This window comes from Sminthopsis crassicaudata, chromosome 1 (genome assembly GCF_048593235.1).
Source record: "Sminthopsis crassicaudata isolate SCR6 chromosome 1, ASM4859323v1, whole genome shotgun sequence".
Taxonomy (NCBI): Eukaryota; Metazoa; Chordata; class Mammalia; order Dasyuromorphia; family Dasyuridae; genus Sminthopsis; species Sminthopsis crassicaudata.
In genome coordinates this window covers 69,909,318-69,926,913 of record NC_133617.1, presented here as the reverse complement: position 1 = coordinate 69,926,913, position 17,596 = coordinate 69,909,318, and the positions used below count along the sequence as shown (strand labels likewise).

Below are 17,596 nucleotides of genomic sequence, written 5' to 3'. Positions count from 1 at the left end.
TCCCAGGGCTGAATTAGGATCCTTGGATTGTGGGACAGGTTCGGGTGACACTAAGGATCTTGTCCAGGGACATAGAGCTAAAACACAGTCTGGACAATTGCAAGAAAGTGAGGACTGAGCTGAAAAGGGTATGATCATTCAGAGTAGTGTGGGGAAGGTGGACTTGGAGTCATGTGCTAACCCAGGGGGCATCGGATAGCATGTTTCCTGGGGAGAGCGCTCTCAAGGTTCTTTTCATTCTGGAATGTCACCCTAGAATGCCCCCTCAAGGTTCTTTTCATTCTGGAATGTCACCCTAGAATGCCCCTTACCCAGCCCAAGGCCACAGAAGTCAAGGAACTTCTTCTAGGTGGTATCAATCGGATTATCGCCCGGCTCAGTTTCACAGACTATATTCCGACAGAGGGCCCAGGGGCAGAAGAGGGTGTCCCAGCACAGGGCAAAGAGCTAAACTCTGTGCCCGGGGCCTCTGGAGGAACTCGAGGGCTGCAATTGCGGCAGCGGCGGCTGTGTCGGGGGCCGTTCGGGGCGGGGCCGAGGTCCAGGCAGGTGCAGGGGGCGGGGCCTGGCCTGCCCCCGGGGCGAGGAGGGGCAGTTCCCGGAGGCCAGGGGCGGGCCGGAGAGGAGAGCCGGGCGGGGCCGACGGTCAGTAGCTCTCAATGTCTCAGAACTCGCGGCCCACCGCTGGCACGGCCGCAGAGCTGGGCATGGAGACCCCCGCGGCTGCCGCCGCGACTGCCGCCGAGACCCCAATTGAGCGGGAGATCCGTCAGAGCCAGGAGCGCGAGGCGAGTCTGCGACGGAGCCGGGGTTTGAGTCCTAGCTTCGCCAGCGGGGAGCTGGTGGAGCTGCGCCTCCGGCCCATCCTTAGCTTGCTGCCGGGACCGGGGCCTGGACTGCCCCGGGACGTGGAGCGCGCTCGAGCAGGCGCCCAGATGCAGCGCGACATCGCGCGGGAAGCCCGCCGGGAGGAGGCGCTGGTGCGCCTGGGCTCGGGGCCCTGCAGTGGCCAGGAGAGCGGCCAGGGGCCGCAGTCGCTGAGCCAGCGCAAGCTGGTTTTTGAGGCTGGGGGCGCTCCTTCTCGGGTAGAGACGGTGGGCCGGGGCCCTTCGTTCACCGAGGCCAGTGGCGCCGCCCATGTGGTGGTTCTGGAGCATCGCAGCCGGCTTCGGCCACCAGTTCTAGCTCAGGCTCCTATTCCAGCTCCCGTTCCAGCAGCGGCATCGGCCGGAAACCCGGCTCCAGTAGTTGCCCGGACGCCAGACCTGGCCCTAGCCCCAGCTCCAGCCCCGGCTCCTGCCCCTGCCCCAGCCCCGGCTCCTGCCCTGGCCCCGGCCCCACGTGCCCCGGCCCCGGCTTCAGCCTCTGCAGTGAGCGCACCGATTCCAGCTCACACTTCGGCAGCAGCTCCAGGTGCTCGGTCTCCGGTGCCGGTCCCAATTGTGTCCTCGGCCCCAGATCTAGCTTTGGCCCCGGCCCCCACAACCACCCCCGCCCCCGCTACGGCTCAGACTCCGACCCGTCGAGTCCAGTTGTCGCTGCTAGAGCAGGAGGTTCAAGAAGTTCACCAGAGGGAGCGGGAGCTACAGCGCCAGAGGCGCAGCATCTATGGGACCTCAGAGTTCAAGGAGCCGACCCCGAGTCTCACCGGTAAGATGCCGGGTCCTCCCCCTCCCCTCTCGGGCTTCCCTGGGCGAGTTTCAGATCTTCCGCCTTCGAACCCCCAATCCCACTCCCCCTTTACGGACTAAGGGAATCCGTGCCAAGGGAATCGGGTAGGAGAGGACCTGAATAGGCCTCTAGCTTCTATTTACATTTAGTAGGGCGTGGACTACTATGGCCCCGGGCGCCAGGCTGGGGGAGGAGGAACGTTTCTGGGCCACAAAACAGGAAAATCACCGAAGTGAGACGGCGGAGAGGCTGCTCCCCATTACTTTATTTGCCCCCTTTCCTTGCAGAGAGCACACCTTCTGGAAAGCTTTCAGTGGTATGGCCCCCTCGACGGAACTCGGAAAACGGCCTAGAGCAGGTGAGAAATGTCTTCAACATTCAGAAATCTATCCATGTTCCAAGTACTGACCATACACGAGCAGCTTCTCTCCCCCCACTCTAAGAGACTCCAGATCCGGGAAGGAAACTAAATTCATGGGACCTCAGGCTGGGCCCGTTGCTCTCCTAGGCACTGTCCATTTGGATACTCAGTGAAGCGGAAACACCAGTCTGGAGCCGGTGTTCCAGTACTGGCTTTGCGACTCATTCCCATTGGGGTCTAGAAATAGATAATCCCTTCACTTTCACATTTCTCTGGGCTTTCCCATCAGTTAAAAAAAAAAAAGTGGGTGGGAGAATAAGATCATAGATATAGACCTGGAAGGGACTGCAGAGGCCATCTAGTACAACCCTCTCATTTTACAGAGAAGTAAACCGAAGCCTGGGGGGAAGGAAGGGGAGAGGAGGGGTTAAATGATTAGTCCAAGATCACACAGCTAATAGGTGTCAAAGATGGGATTAGAAACAGTTTCTTCTTATACCAGAGCAAATATTCCCACTATACCTCACACATATGATTTAGAAAAAAATTATTAGAGCTAGAAGGCACTTTAAGAGTTTAAGTCCACTGCCAGTCATCCCTTCCCCATCCCCCATACAAGGTCTAGATATGAGATGCTCTGGAAAAGATGTTGGGCTTGGAGTTAGAGATCCTGGGTGCTAATTGTGCTCTCTGTTCACTGTGTAAACTGGCTAAGTAGCTGCACTGGAGGTTCATCCCTGTGAAATGAAGGAGTTATACTACTGGATGACATTGAAGGTCTCTTTCAGCTCTGGAAAGGAAGCTCAGATCTCTGGTTTAGGAGCTTGTCTGTTTTTTCCTGCTCCCTGCACTCACCCTCTGTTGTTCCCTTTCCTTCATAGGATTACCGTGGTAGTGCCTGGTCCGTTAATAAAGGGAAGAAGATCTTGATCCACACTGGGGAGCCCCTCAGCCAGGAGGAGTAACTGGTCACCTGTCCCTTCTCCCTCATTAACCTGGACTGAAGAGCCTTAATTGGTTACACCTTCTCCTCCACTAGCCCTGGCTAGGGAGCCTTAATTGGTTACATCCCCCTTAAATACTTCCCTCACTAACTCTGACTGGGAGTTCTGATTGGTTACATCACCACCTTTCCCCTAAAGCTGACTGGGGGCTCTTGACAATCCACCTGGTCTCAATGCTGCTGTGGCCTCCTAACCCACCCTGGAGGGAGACAGAATGCCTTCCTTCCCTGCCCTCTCTGGGAAACTGACCAGCCCATACCCAGGCCTCTCACTGTTACATGGCTGGGGGAGAGGGAACCTTCTTCAACTTTCTCTGCTCACTGTGCCATTAATAAACACCCCTTCTTTCAAGGGTTGTTTGTCTGTAGCTCTTCATTCTTCAGCGACTTTGTGTTACCTTGCCTAAGAAGGTGTGGGGGGGGGGGGGGAAGAGCAACCAAAACATTTCTGGTAGGTCTAATTCTAGCTAACCCGAGGAGGTGGTGGGATGCGGGGCGTGGGGGAGAGCATCAGGGCCTGGGAAAGCTACGGGAGGAGCCCTTTGGAATCTGGCTCTTGTTACTTAGGAGGCAATTGGCAGCCCCTTATCTGCTGCCCTTGCCCAGTTTGTTCCCTGGGACCACAGTCGTGGGAGGAGGAGGAAGGGACAGATCAGTTCATATCCTTCTTTTCTGGGCTGCCCGGTGCTCAGAGTTCTATTTCCCCTTCCCCCCCTCCCCCCCAGCGTATTCTAGGATGATCAGGGTGGGGAAGCCTCATCCCCTGCAGCTGGAGTCTCTAGGTCTTGTCTCATGCTGCCTCCTCGTGGCCAAAAATAGGAAGTCCAATCTCAATTGGATTTCCCCCTTTCCTCTCCCCTTGAAAAACTGAAGCTGAAAGAGAGATTGGAAGATGGACTGTAGGCACTCTTAGGACAGACACATACAGCTACTAACATAGGATTGAGAGCTGATGGGGAGCCAATGGAATCCTACCTTTTTACAAGAGAAAACCAAGACTCTGGGGATTAAGTGATTTGCCCGTAGTCATCCCTAAATAGTTGACACATTCAAAACTAAGATAGTCAACTCTCCACTGTGCACATTGTCTCTGAATTGGTATTCAGGTTTTCAGTTTCTCCCCTCTCCAATCCATTACTGACAAATAAATTTTCCTCATGTTTGGAAGGGAGCATGTCAGGTCTTTGAACCAAAATCCTTCAGTTGATTCCTCATTTTATATAGGATAAAATACAAACTCTTTATTGTGGCATTCAAGGCTTTCCAGTCCTTCCCCTCCAAAAGCTCCATTTTATCTATACAAGAGTATTTCAACTTGGTATCTCCTATCTTCCCATATTAATTCTGGAGAGGCAATAGCCATCCTTAATGTGTTTTCCTCATCTCTGTGCAGGATATTCTCTTCCTTGAAAACCCTACTTGGGTGCCACCTTCTTTTGGAAGTTTTTACTGTTTTCAGCTAAACATTACCCTGATCCTCTCACATTCCTTAGATTATTTTCCTTAATTATCTTCTTTATACATTCCATCTCTTATAACAATTATTTGTGTATATATCATACTAACTCTCCCCTCTTCCACATTCCTTAGATTGTAACGTCTGTGAGGAGAAGAATGTTATTTTTCAGTCTTGTATCTCCCAGATGCCTAATAAGTGCTGGCTCAATGAAGATCCCAAATGCATACGGGATTTTTCCCTCTGAATATTTCTTTGCTCATACTGTTTCTTTTGTCTGCCCTCCTTTCCTAGCTACCTGTTGAAAATCTACTTCTGCTTCAGGACCTAGCTCAAATGCCAAATCCATTCATTTGACCAAGAAAATGTATTTAGCACTTAAGTCTTAAGTGGTGGAAGTAGAAAAACAAAAGCTAAAAAATAAGCCCCAATTAGTATAGAGGGAGAATACAACAGTTGGTTAGAAACTTGGGGGGAATCCTTCTACCCCCCCCTCTTTTTTTTTTTTGGCTAGGCAAGGGGGTTAAGTGACTTGCCCAGGGTCACACAGCCAGGAAGTGTTAAGTGTCTGAGGTCAAATTTGAACTGGTGTCCTCCTGACTTCAGGGTTGGTGCTCTATCCACTGCACCACTTGGCTGCCCCCCACCCTTTTAAACAGCTAATGGCACTGAAGTATGTAAGGTTGTATTTAAACTGAGGTCTTTCTGGCTAAGAGCCCTTTGCACTATTCGGTACCACCCAGCTACACAGAGATGAATTTAAATAAATTTGGTGAAGGACTAACTGAGAAGAGATCAAAAAGGAGTTTCTTAAGAGTGTCTCTTCTGGTAAGCCTTGAAACAAGGGAGGGCTTATAAAAAGCATAGGTGAGGAGAGTACATGGCAGGCATGAGAGATACAGGGTGTACCTCAGCACAGAGGAAATGCTAGCATTCATGTGGTACTTTAAGGTTTGCAAAGTACTTTGTAGTCTCATTTTATCGTCACACCAATCCTGGGAGGTACTATTATCAGTCTCATTTTACAGTTGGGAAAACCAAGGCAAACAAAGTATCTTGTCCTGTGCCATATACCTTGTAAATATCTGAGGCCAGATCTGAACTTGGGCTCTATTATGCCAGTCTAGTCATATTTGATTTGTAACCCCATTTGGTGTTTTCTTGGCAGGGATTCTGGAATGGTCTGCCATTTCCTTTTCCAGTTCATTTTACAGATGAGTAAACTGAGGCAAACAGCTAGTAAAAGTCTGAAGGTAGATTTGAACTCGTCTTCCCGAATCCAGGATTGGCACTCTATCTACTTTCACAGTTAGCTGCCTCATTATACCACTTAGCTGGTTCCAAAGCACTATGTGGAAGGCTGATGTCAGAGAATTAAATAGGTAGAATGCCAGTCTTACTGGAACATAAAACATTCTAGAGGGGAAATGGAAGTGGAATAAAATGTCTGGAAAGCCCAGCCGGCTAGAGCTCTCTCTCCCCCCCCCCCCCTCACTGCTCTAGATAGGTATGCTTTCTCTCCTTTTATGACCCTTTGAAATGATCATAATAACAGCTAACATTTGTAGAGTGATGTAAGGTTTGTAAAATGCCTTACATCACTAGCCTCTTTTAATCTTCATAATCACCCTGTGACAAAGGTATCAGATGTATTATTATCCACATTTTACAATGAAGAAAACTTCACTTGTAGATGAAATTATTTGCCCAGTTACATAGCTAGGAAGTCTCCCCTATTCAAGTTATCTATGCACATCTTTCAGGATCCTTAAGCTGGAGTTTGTGAACATATATTTTTTTAAACTATGTCAATTAATTTCCTTTGTAATCCTATGTATTTTATTGATATGCTTAAAAATACCGTTCTAAGAAGGTGTATATAGATTTCATTAGATTACCAAAGGGATTCATGACTCAAAGGAGGTTAAGAACCCCTTCTATCAGACTGGTTTCCACAAAGGTAGAAAGCCTATTATTCTTCTTGCTGTCTGCTTCTTCTTAGAATGCTCTCCTTTTCAGCCTGGACTGAACATCCATCAGTCAGCAACATACATTCATTGAACATCTGCTGTTTTTAGCCTATTATAAGATATCGTGGGGGATCCATAAGAACTCTCAAGGGACTTATCTAGCTCTCAAGACAAGACAAAAAGTTAAATGGTAACAGAAGTGAGCAACAGCACAAGAGATGTTACAAAATGCAAGATTTTAAATAGCAAAGTGTACCATTTGTACCACATTTGAGGAAGGACTTTGAATATTTGAAGGTCAAGAATGCTTCTATAAAGCTGATGACTTGGCAGGCTCTGCTGAAGTAACTGCAGATGGTTAGCCTGGAAAAGTGAAGACTTGGGGAAGTGATAAGTGTCTTCAAATGTTTGAAGGATTGTCCTTGGGAAGAGGGATTAGATATATTAAAACCAAAGGGCAGAGCCAGAAATAATGAGGCGGCACATTTAGCGGGGGACCAGATACAAGTCATTGAACTCGTGAGCATCTCAGGCACCTCTTCGGACTAATAGTCTTATTTTAAGCATTGGTTCAGAGAATCTCTGCTGCTTACTGCCTGTGTGACCATGGGCAAGTGCCCCGTTGTCTCTTTAATTTTCAGTTTCCAAATCTGTGAAATGCAGGGTTTGGACTAAAAACCTTCTGAGTTCATTTTCAGCACCAAATCTTCGAGACTAGTGCATTCATTGATTGACAGATGCTTGCTTCCTTCTCTTCTCCCCTCCATTTTATCAATCACATGCTGGTTGAAATTTACATTGGTGGAGGAGTTCCCCCTCATGCTGACGAAATCCCCTAGCTTTTGCCTATATAGAACACTGTCCAGTAATCAGATTTAGAAAGCTGAAGGGAATGCCTTAGAAAGGAATTAGCTTTTCTTCACTACAGATCTCTTCGCAGAGAGAGAAGGATACATGTCCGATTTCGGGTTGGAATCTTTTGGGTTAGATCTCTTCCAGCTCTGTGACCCTTGACTTCTTAAACCTGGGGACTCCTAAACCAGATGGGTGGGGGAGGGGAGGGAGACCCACGATTACGAGCAAGATTCGTCTGAATAGAGCAGACGCTGAGATGCGAGTTCCACTGCGGCCACAGGGAGGCGTCCGGGAGCGGCTCGGCTACTTCAAGTCCAGGGGCCAGCCGAGGTTTCCGGGGACAGCAACTCTGGTCTCAGCCCACGCAGATTTAACCGGAAGATATAACCGCGACCCTTGCAGGGGAAGGGCGGATGCTATGGAGCCTGTTCACCCCTCGGCAAAAAGGGAGGCATCAATTGCCATCCATACCCAGGCGGGAATCTGAGACAGAGGTTCCTACACCCGGTTCCCAGCCTACTCCTGCGGCTGGGAAACAAACCAGGACACATGATAGGCCTGGCTCTCGCGCGGCACAATGGGAATCGTAGTCCTTTAGAGGCCAGAGCTGGAAGGGACCTTGGAGGTCATTAAATGCTACGTTGGGCAGCCAGGTTAAGAGCTCTGTTTACAGAGGAAGAAACTAAGGCGGAAATTAACCAGCCAATCTACTTCCCGGCTGGGTGTGTGATCCTGGAGGAAGGAATGGGGCTCTCCCGTCTCTCTCCCACCCCATTAGAGTGACACAGCAACTTTGTAGCAGAGCAAAAATTCGAACCCGATCCTATTTCTCCCAATACAGGAATCTTTCTATTACATCTGGAGGCAGCCAAGTTAAGAGTTATGTTTACAGAGGAAGAAACTAAGGCGGAAATTAACCAGCCAATCTCTCTACTTCCCGGCGGGGTGTGGGATTCTGGAGGAAAGAAAGGGCTCTCCCGTCTCTCTCCCACCCACTACCCCATTAGAGTGACACAGCAACTTTGTAGCAGAGCAAAAATTCGAACCCGGGTCCTGTTTCTCCCAATACAGGAATCTTTCTGTTACATCTGGAAGCAGCCTTTTCCCGAAAGAGATCGTTCACGGCTAAAACGTGATCCCCTCCGCTGCATTCCTTTTAGAAGCCCTGTTCCGTGGTCTCGCAGTTAACCAGACCGGCCAGGCTACGGAAAGGACCGCGGTCCTATCAATCAACTTCGTGACTAGGACTCCCACTTCCGGAAGTGTATGGGTCGGGGTGCTTCCGTTTGGCTTCCAGTGTTCGTTTGAGCATGCGCCACCCTCAGCCCTCCCTCCGCGTTTGGGATTATGTACCACTCCCTTTCAATCCCTAGGTAGTTCGCCCGCCCCCATCTCCACCCCTTCCCCCTCTCCAGTTTTGCCGACCTTACTCGACGGGAAGGACTAGCTTGCTTCTCCGGCGCTATTCAGACTGAGGCACCTCTGAATTCTTTCTCTTTATTAAATCCACAACTATCTATACAAGTCTTGAGGGAATCGCCGCGTCCTCGTCTTCCCCTGCCTAAGCTGCCTGCGGGTTCGAGGGCTGGAGAAGGATCCGCGTCCCTCTCCTACCCATCCCCCATTTCCCCATGTAGCCAGAACCGAGAGCTACCGAGGGCTCAGGGCCCCGGAGCCCCAGGCCAGCCAGGGGGACCCGTAGCTGTACTTGGGGCTCGTCCTGCGCTCCCTGCCTGGCCCGTGAGAATCTGTACTAGCAGATCGGTGGCCAGTGTGTGAGACGGCTCCTCAAAGCCTATGGTCAGCAGCTGCTGGTATTCCCCCGGGGGCTGAGGGCACAGGATCCTGGCGGGAGGGGGAGGGGAACATTTTCGGTTTGTTTCTGGCAGCCTGAGGGAAATCGTGGGAATAGCGGGGATGGAGCTCTTATCCTCCCCCTGCACCACCTGCCTCCCTCGATTGTGGCTGGGGCCCAAGAGTTGCGGACGGACATGCTGGGGATGGGGAAGGGGGGAGAACACAACCTTGCTCCACCAATCTTTTGAACGGGTTTCTATTACGTATTTAGGAAAGCTAACCCCCTCCCCCCTATTTTTTCTTTGGGGGAAAAACTGGAGATTAGGTTTTTGGAGATAGGGCCAGTCTTCAAGCCAGCCCTACTCCCTTACCAGGAATAGATATCGGAGGAACCATCTTGGCCTGGGCCCAAGGGCACCCAGCGCCCAATGGACCAGAGCTTTTGAATCTGGGCACAAGAGTTGGCAGGACTTTTGCCCGTGTCCTCCCAAGTATCTCGATAACACAGGAAGTAGCTTCGGGAAAGGGAAGGAAAGGATAGGATATAGATGCTGACAGTATTTACAGTCTGGCCCCTGGGTCTTTCTTTTGGATCCAGAAGAAGAGGGAAGCAGTGGGGAGTTCACTGAAGTATTTGTAAAGAGGGACTTTAGCAAAAATAGCATCTTCTCTAGCAGTTTTCTAGGTTTTCCCCAATAGGATTTTGAATGAGCCAGTGTATTATTATTCTCATTTTTGGGTGGGGAAACCTGAATTTGGAAGGCTAATTTATTGGCCACAGTCATACAACTTCTAAGTCTCAGGTAGTACAAATAATATTCCTTCTCATTTTAAAGATTAGAAAACAGGCCCAGGGAACTGAAGTGACTCATCACTCTAATGTCAGAGCTGGAAATTGAAGCCAGGTGTCTTGACTTCCAACACAGAGCTCAGGCCACCTTTTGGTGGAAGGATACATGCTTTTGTTTCGATTTTCTTTAGGGGCAGCCTAGACTAGGGAGACTGGGATTTTCATTAGGAGTGAAAAGTACTCAGGATTTGATTTAGAGGTCTTTTTCTGAAGGAAGGAAATTTTAAATGGTAATGATGGTGAGTCAGGGAGACTCACTATTCTACATGAGGCCCATGTCCCCTGTTGTTGGTCTCAGGACTAGCTTCTAGATTCCAGCGCATCTTCTTGTACAGGTATCGGGGAAGTCGGCCAGCTGTGTAAGGGGCCGGAGAGCAGTATCGGAAAACTGAAACTTGATGGGAGGGGCCCAGGGAGAATTTTCCGCAGAAAAAACAGGAGACACTGATTGGGTCGTGAGACAGGAGAGCAAGGATTACAGGTCTTTAGAAATCATTGAATTCAAATCCCCCAAACCCACTACTAACTCCTCGAGACCTAGAGAATTTAAATAACTTGCCTACGGTTATAGATTGGAATTGGACGAACCCTTAGAGAGGTTCTTAAAGACCTCATTTTACTGAAAAGGAAACGGAGGCCCACAAATTAAACCATTTGTTCAGGATTGGAATAGATGGTATTTGAAAAGACATTTTGAACTCAGATCTTGCCTCCCACTACATCATTTGCTCCATACATAGGAAAGGTTAGTACAACTAGGATTTGAACCCATGCTGTGAAAAACTTTCTGGTTTTGTTTTTTTCTGATTGAGCAGAGCTCACAAAAAGTGCTTTCCCTTAAACAACTTAAAGAAAGTAGTACAAGTATTTCTGTTTTACACATGAAAGAATATATGTAGTGACTTGTTTAGCTAGAAAGTGTGAGGGCCCATATTCTAGTGAGCTGACAGTGACATTTCAGTGACCTGAAGTGTCCAAGCAGGGGATATTTGGCTCAATGGCTAGAGGATTGGGGGGGGGGCTAGTTAGAGGTGACCTTTAGAGAGGGACCTTCTTAGTTACGATATTTATGGGATGGGAGAGTCCAAAGGGGTGGGGAAGGGAAGTACCTAGGACCATATTCTCGACCCAGATTTCCTTGTTTGTCTCCCTTCCCCCAACCCAGTTACCTGAGGGGATCAGTCTCTTCCAGTACCACAAACCCGAAGGAGGCATACATAAGCACCAGCTGCTCCAGCCTAAGGGCCAGCTGTTGGGAAATTTCTAGCAGCTAGAGGGAGAGGACAGTACATATCAACCCTAGTTGCAGGGGAAGGTAGTTCCCCATCCTATGCCCAAGCTCCTAATCCTCACTTTTTTTTTTTTTTTCCCCCAGGAGCTAGGGTATGGGCTCCGATCCAATTCCCCTTCTGCTGACTCACCCTTTTCCGAACCAGCTCTTGTAGGGCCCCATGAATTGGGGGCATGCCCCTGGCAGCAGACTCCAGGTACAGGAAGTAAGGCTGGCACATCTGCAGGAAAGTTGGCATCGCCTTGGCCAACTGCTCCTTCTGAACCCGGTCCCTGCTGGGGAGGGGCACAGCCCCACTTGGTCATGGGAGGGGAGCTCCAGCTTGGGCTTCCACCTCACTTGCTCCGCCCACAGCACCCATCCCCCTTTCCTGATCCCCAGGATAGCCAGGCAGTCTGGTCCCATCACCTGTAGAGCAGGTAGCTCTGGAAATCCTCCGCTTTCTTGAGCAGGTAGCGGAGCTGCTCCGTGATGGGGCTGAACATACTTTCCAGAGGCAGTAGGGCAGGGCCGGGGGCGGGGGCTTGGGGCGGGCCAGGCAGCGGGGCTGAAGCCAGAGGCTGCCCTGGGACAGGCCCCCCAGGCTCAGCATCTGCCGGAGCCCCTGCTCGACTAGGGACCACAGGCCAAGGGGATTCAATTCCACCGTGTGGGGTAGGGGCGGGTCCGGGGACCGAGTCTCCTGCTGGGAGGGAGTCTCGGACTCCGGTAGGCAGAAGCCCCCCGAACCAGGGCTCGCTGGCCATGGGGGAGATAACTGGGGAGGCCGCACTAGACCCTCCTCCCCCAGTGGAGAATCCTCCCCAGCTTTCCGGGGCAGCAGGCTCCCAGGCTTTCTGCTTGCCGACTCCCACTACCACAGAAGGGAGGCTGGGGCGAGGGGCCGGGCCTCATTTGAATGTCAACACGCGCCAGGTCAGGGTTGAGCTTCTCTCCCAGCAGCCACGCGCCGCGGAATAGCACGCTCCATGTTCGGGTTCACTTTCTCTCTCATATATACCTATTTATATACTCATATTTACCTATGCTGCTTCACTCTCCTTGCCCAGAAACATATCTGCCTTTTCAAAAGAACTACCGCCATTCTCAAGATTTCCCCAGGGATTGGCAGTTTATAACCACATGTTAAAGTAGGAAACTGAGGCCCAGGGAGAGGAGGCAATTTAGAAACATAAAACATTGGGGCAGAAGGGACCCCTAGCCATAATCGATGGTTAATGGATTGCAGATGGACCTTAATTTTCAGGTGGGAAAACTGAGGCCCAGCAGAGTAATGACATCATAATTGAGTCCATAGATGGAAGGAGGATCTCTTGATCATTTAATTCAACCTTTTTTTGGGGGAGGGGGGAACAGATGACTGACATCCTGAAGTGAAAACAGCCCTTTCCCAAAGATATAGGGAAAAGGACTCGGTGGTCTCTAAGGCCTCTTTCAGCTCTAAGACCAACAACATAGGGCAGGAACACTGAATTTGGAGGTAGAAGCAATAAGAGCTAGAATTTATTGAGCACTTTTAAAAGGTTGGCACAAGTGCTTTACAACTATTAACTCATTCAATCCTGGGGTCAGGACCTCATCTCAGTTTTCTCTTTTGTAAATTAGTAGGTTGGACTAGATGTTTTAAGATACCTTCTAGGACTCCAGCCTAGGATATGATAATGACCTCCCATTTTCCCCAATGACAGAATCCAGTAAGGAGGGAATCCCCCTACTCAAACCCCCATATTAGACAGATGCATGAACACAGAGACATTTAGACAGATTCATACATACATACACACATCAGAGATTTTTCTTTTAATTTTATTTAAAAAACCTCAGGTGCAATATTAAAAAGCAACTTAGCCAGAGCAACAACCAGAAAGAGAGAAAACGAGAAAAAGAGAGGAAGGAAACAGGACAACCCACCACTTCAACCCTGGGCAAGGTTGGAGGATGGAGGCTGGAAGGACAGGCATTAGGATTAGGGGAACAGGTGGGTTGAGAGGGAAAGGCCAGTCCAGTCCTGTCCTTACTTCCTCAGGGTGAAACATTTACAAAGGTGAAGTCTGGCTGAATTGGGGGAAGGGCTAGGGAAAAAGGAGGGCTTTCTTCCCCCCTCCAAAGGAGTCTAATGGGGGAGGGTGTTGGGGTCCCCTCCTGGTATGCTGCAGGAACCTGCATCTGCCCTTGCCATCACCCCCAGCTTGGAATGCAGGATGTGGATAGGAGAAAGATACCTACAGTTAAGGGAGACAAAGTTGGGAAGGGGTGACAATGAGGCGCCTGCCTCCCTGGAATCTCTTTGGGGAGTGTGTTGGGAAGTGGGTATTCTCCCCCTTAGGGAGTTCCTGGATGCTAGGGACTCTTAGGCAGATGGGGTACAAGGGAACTGAGGGAAAGGAGTAGGGGAAGCTTAGGGGTCACAGGAGGGTGGGGGCTCAGCCAAGAAACCCATCAGGGTCATCATCTTCAAAGTGGCCCTGCTGAAGGACCTTGATGTGATGCTCATAGATTTTGAGGGCTGGCCCCAGGCGGATTGAGAGGCCAGTTAGCACGTCTGTGCGCTGCATCAGCAAAAGGGATTTCCCGTCAATTTCCTGGAGGGGAAAGAAGCAGAGCTCAACTTGGATCAGGCCTGAAACTCCCTCCAAGTCCCCTTTATATACATGGGCATCTTTCTGGTTTGTAGTTGACATTACTCTGATCATCTGTGTGTGTGTGGTGTGTCACACACACAAGATGTAAGGGCAAGGGACTCAGAAGGAAGCAAGGAACCCCAAGGGTTCTGGCTTCAGCAGAATGGAGGTCTCACCTGTTCCTGGAAAGCAGAAGCCTGTTCAGGGAAGCCAGCCTCAGTGAAATACTCTACCACATCCATCACTGTCCACTCCACAGGGTCAGATGGTTTTTCTTTCCTACCAGAGCTATGGATGCCCAAACAGACCACAATATTGTCATCATCCCATCTAACACTATCAAACATTTAACATTTGAAAATTCTTTGCAAATCATTTTCTCATTTCATCCTCCTGTAGCAGATAGGGGTGGGATGGGTTAAGGATTACAATTCTTATTTCAAAGGAGGATGGAAGGAGAAAGTTGGAAGGTCATAAGATCTGGCTTTGACTATCAGTTAAATTAAATAAACGTTGATTGTATTCAGCCCTTGGGATGAATAGATGATGTTACAGCCCTTCAAGAGTCCCACTACTGCTCGTAACCTTGTAACATAGTTAACTGTACCCACTTTCTAGCTTCTAAGCATTTGTTGAGAAATTAGTATGACCAAGTCTATGACTCTACTTATAAAACACTATTGTCTTTCAGTGGACCCCTAGGGATCAGCCCTGATCCCAAATCAACATTAGACCCAGCCTCAAGAGACAAAAACATTCATTGACTTACGAGCAACCAAAAGGAGTTCCATCAGCGCTGGGCAAAGCTGGTTTTCCGGGGGGCAAAGGCACGGGTGAAGGGGAATCTGGACCTGTAGCAGCTGAGGCTAGGGTAAAAAGGGCATATTGGTCAGCTCTATCCCTCTATCCTCCTTCCTTTAGACATATCCCAATCCTAAACTCTTTTGAATTTTTTTTTTCTTTCATATGTACCTTGTTTCCCAGGGGACCCCACCCACTTTAGAAAGTGAGGTAGCTCTCCTGCTCCTCCATCACAAAAGGAACTTCAGTTTCTGGAACTTCTTTCTTACCTGAACCCCCTTCCATCTTCACCACTCCCATTGGGAAGGCTTCCCTGGTTCCATCTGCTAGAGCTGAACGGTGACTCTCATCCTGTCGACCTGGTGCTATGGAGGAGCTCCACTCCCTGGGCCTCTCTTTCCCACTTTCCCGCTGGCCAGTCTCTCCATTGTACTGGTTTTGCCCACCGTGGGCACCCTCTCCCTCAGGCACCTCAGAACCCTCTGACAAAGCAGACACCTCTTCTTCATCCTCTTCTTCTTCCTCCTCCCTCAGGGACTCTTCCCCAGACTTCTGTGAGGAATGAAGAGTTTGGAATGTTTTCCACAATCTTTTCTGATCTATATATTCCCTAGATGTCCTCATTCTATCTGTTAAGACTTGAAACATGGGGGCTGTCCAGATTTCTGGGTCCAAAGTTGACTTCTGCTCTTGGGAGTCTTTAACATGTTCCAGGGAATTAACTCCTGGGAATCCTAACATGACACCCTTTTCTAGGTCCCAAACCAGACTGTCTGGTCTATTTCTGAGGAGAGGGGGGGGCCACTTACTGACCCCATGACCAGGCCTTTCTGGGTACTTAGCCCAAATCTCTTCCCTTCTACCCTTGGCTGAGGAGGAGCTTAGAGATTCTAAGCTCATGGAGCTCTAGTTCTCATAAAAACACCCTTGCACTCTCCACCGGGACTGATCTCATCCATCCTTTGCGCTCTCCCTATCCCTCCTCCCCGGTGTACTCTCCTCCAGTCTTGCTTTCAGCCTTGATCACCCGGTCTTCCCCTCCCAGTGCAGGACTTTCATTCCCAGTCCTAGTCTTACCTTGGTTCGGGCTGCTCGGGAGCTAGTGGCAGGAGGCGCCCTTCCGGAACGATCGTTGCGGGGCAGAGCAAGACTGGCGATACGGGTGCGCTCTAGACGGCCTCGGGCAGCCGCCGCTTCCTCCTCTAGTAGCAGCCCCTGCACGCGCCCGCGAGTCAGCCGGCCTCCGCCGCCGCCACTGCCCCCGAGGTAGCGCACCACTTCCCGCAGGCTCACGGGCCGGGCTGGTCCGCTCCGAGACGCGCCCCCCTCCGGCGGCAGCGGCAGAGGCAGCGGCGACGGCGGCGCCGGCTCCCGGGCGGCGGCCCCGGCGGGCGGGGGGGCACGGCGCGGGCCGGGCGAGGGCGCCCCGGCCGGAGGCGGTGGCGGGGGCAGGGGCGCGGCCCGCTGCGCTCTGGGGGGCGGCGACGGGGCCGGGGCGCCGGGAGAGGGGGGCGCTGTGGCCGCAGCTGCCCGGGGCGCTCGGGGCGGGGAGGCGACGGGCGCAGGCGGAGCGGGCGGGGGCGGGGGCGGCGCGGCGGCCGCGGCAGACCCCCGGGGGCCGCGCGGAGGAACGGGCGGGGTGGCGCCCCGACGCGGCGGCTGCACGCGCGCCGCGTTGCGGTACGAGATGCTCCCCTTGTAGCTGACCCGAAGCACGGCGCGCTGCTGGATCAGCTTCTCCAGCTCGGCGCGCGTGCGCTCCGGCTCCGGCCCGTGCCGCCGCCGCCTCACCATCCGGCAGATGCGCTCCAGGGTCCGGCCGCGCCTTGCGCGAGCGCAGCGAGTCGATGGTGGTCCAGGATCCACTCCTGGTAGCGGGGGGACGAGGCGGGACGACGAGGCGGCGGCCGCCGCCGCCGTGTCCGGCGGGGGCAGGGCCGGGGGCCCCGCCATGCCTCCCGCCCGGCCCGGCTGCACCGTGCGCGCCGCCTCCCTCCCAGCGCGGCGCCCCCCCCTTCCCTCCGCTCTCCCCTCCCCTCTCAACCCCCGACTCCCCTCCCTCTCTCGCTCAGCCGCCCGCCTCCTTCTCCTCCTCCTGCTGCTGCCGCCGCCGCTGCCGCCGCCGCCGCCGCCGCCGCCGCTGCCGCTGCCGCCGCTGCTCTTTCCCCTCCCCCCGGGGGGCGCAGCGCCTCGGTGGAGCGGCGGAGGCGCTGCTGTTTCTTTGCAAAAAGAAAAAAAAAAAAAGAAAGAAAAGAAAGAAAAGAAAAAATGCACAGACAGAGACACACGCACACTCACACAAAAACCCCGCTCCTCCTGGGCGCGCGCGGGTCCCGAGGATGGGAGGAGGGGGAAGCGCGAGCCGAGCCCCTCCCCGCCGCCACCGCCACAGCCGCCGCCGCACGCGCCGCCCGCCCCGCGGCCGGGACACTCCGGCCCCCCTTCTCAGCTATCCACCCACCCACCCCTACGCGCTCGCTTTTAAGGTGGAGCCGGGGCCCCGCTTAGCGCGCGCGACTCTTACCCCCCCCCCTCTCCGGCGCCTCTCTCGCTCAGTCTCTCCCTAGCCTCAACCCGCCCCCCCCACCCCCCTAGCCCTTTACAACTCCCGCGCGCTTTTTAAGGAGGCGCCGCGGAGTTGGCGCCGGGGCGGAGGTGGGGATGGGGGGGTGGGGGTGGAGAGAGGGAGAAAAAGAGAGAGAAGGAGAAAGAGAGAGAGAGGGAGAGAAGGAGAGGGAGCGCGCAGGGGGAGGGGGAGGGGAGTGGGCGGGCTGGGCGGTGGCACTCTCCCTCCAGCCATTGGGCGCGGAACCCAGACGTCCCCGCCGCCCAGCCCCCTCCCCCTTTCTGTCCCCCCCTCCCTGTCCGTCCCCCCTCCCCCCCGCCATTGCCGCCCAGCGCTCCTGGCTCTGGACCGCAC

General features: G+C 52.4%; 4 protein-coding genes across 7 annotated transcripts in view; 1 reads left to right on the top strand and 3 right to left on the bottom strand.

The window, feature by feature from the left end:
• Positions 1–2,975, bottom strand: part of PALM3 (paralemmin 3) — a 31,407-nt gene extending 28,432 nt beyond the window's left edge. Inside the window, exon 1 of the mRNA XM_074310471.1 lies at positions 2,888–2,975. The gene's annotated coding sequence lies outside the window, so the exon portion shown is untranslated. The remainder of the gene's footprint in view (positions 1–2,887) is intronic.
• Positions 611–3,387, top strand: MISP3 (MISP family member 3). The gene is made up of 3 exons (XM_074310505.1): positions 611–1,650; positions 1,959–2,029; positions 2,914–3,387. Exons 1-3 carry the CDS (start codon positions 660–662, stop codon positions 2,995–2,997), a joined length of 1,146 nt encoding a protein of 381 aa, XP_074166606.1. The 5' UTR covers positions 611–659; the 3' UTR covers positions 2,998–3,387.
• A 5,412-nt stretch (positions 3,388–8,799) lies between these two features.
• C1H19orf67 (chromosome 1 C19orf67 homolog) lies at positions 8,800–12,172 on the bottom strand. Of its 4 annotated transcripts, none has more exons than XM_074310414.1 (6): positions 11,663–12,172; positions 11,385–11,529; positions 11,133–11,233; positions 10,222–10,407; positions 9,485–9,628; positions 8,800–9,161 (listed from the first exon to the last, which is right to left on the bottom strand). In XM_074310414.1, the coding sequence occupies exons 1-6, from the start codon at positions 11,998–12,000 to the stop codon at positions 8,978–8,980; spliced, it is 1,098 nt and encodes a 365-aa protein (XP_074166515.1). In that variant the 5' UTR covers positions 12,001–12,172; the 3' UTR covers positions 8,800–8,977. The 4 variants fall into 4 exon arrangements, with proteins under 4 accessions (XP_074166515.1, XP_074166544.1, XP_074166535.1 ...); XM_074310424.1 differs by having other exon boundaries at positions 8,942–9,161; positions 11,385–11,526; positions 11,663–12,108; XM_074310443.1 differs by lacking the exon at positions 10,222–10,407 and having other exon boundaries at positions 11,385–11,526; positions 11,663–12,109.
• An 872-nt stretch (positions 12,173–13,044) lies between these two features.
• Positions 13,045–16,661, bottom strand: SAMD1 (sterile alpha motif domain containing 1). Its single transcript, XM_074310376.1, is given in 8 exon segments — positions 13,045–13,836; positions 14,052–14,163; positions 14,645–14,741; positions 14,946–15,228; positions 15,754–16,488; positions 16,490–16,528; positions 16,530–16,565; positions 16,567–16,661. Coding segments are annotated over 8 exon segments (1,524 nt in total). The 5' UTR covers positions 16,630–16,661; the 3' UTR covers positions 13,045–13,677.
• Between the last annotated feature and the right edge of the window lie 935 nt (positions 16,662–17,596).

Coding starts and splice junctions, on each gene's coding strand:
- C1H19orf67 (XM_074310414.1), bottom strand. CDS start 12,000: ATGGCCAGCGAGCCCTGGTTCGGGGGGCTTCTGCCTACCGGAGTCCGA. Junction 11,234..11,384: donor AAGAGCTGGTTCGGAAAAGG/GTGAGTCAGCAG, acceptor CTCTCCCTCTAG/CTGCTAGAAATTTCCCAACA. Junction 9,629..10,221: donor CATGGGCCTCATGTAGAATA/GTGAGTCTCCCT, acceptor CCTTTCCCGAAG/CTACTTCCTGTGTTATCGAG.
- MISP3 (XM_074310505.1), top strand. CDS start 660: ATGTCTCAGAACTCGCGGCCCACCGCTGGCACGGCCGCAGAGCTGGGC. Junction 1,651..1,958: donor GCCGACCCCGAGTCTCACCG/GTAAGATGCCGG, acceptor CTTTCCTTGCAG/AGAGCACACCTTCTGGAAAG. Junction 2,030..2,913: donor CGGAAAACGGCCTAGAGCAG/GTGAGAAATGTC, acceptor TTTCCTTCATAG/GATTACCGTGGTAGTGCCTG.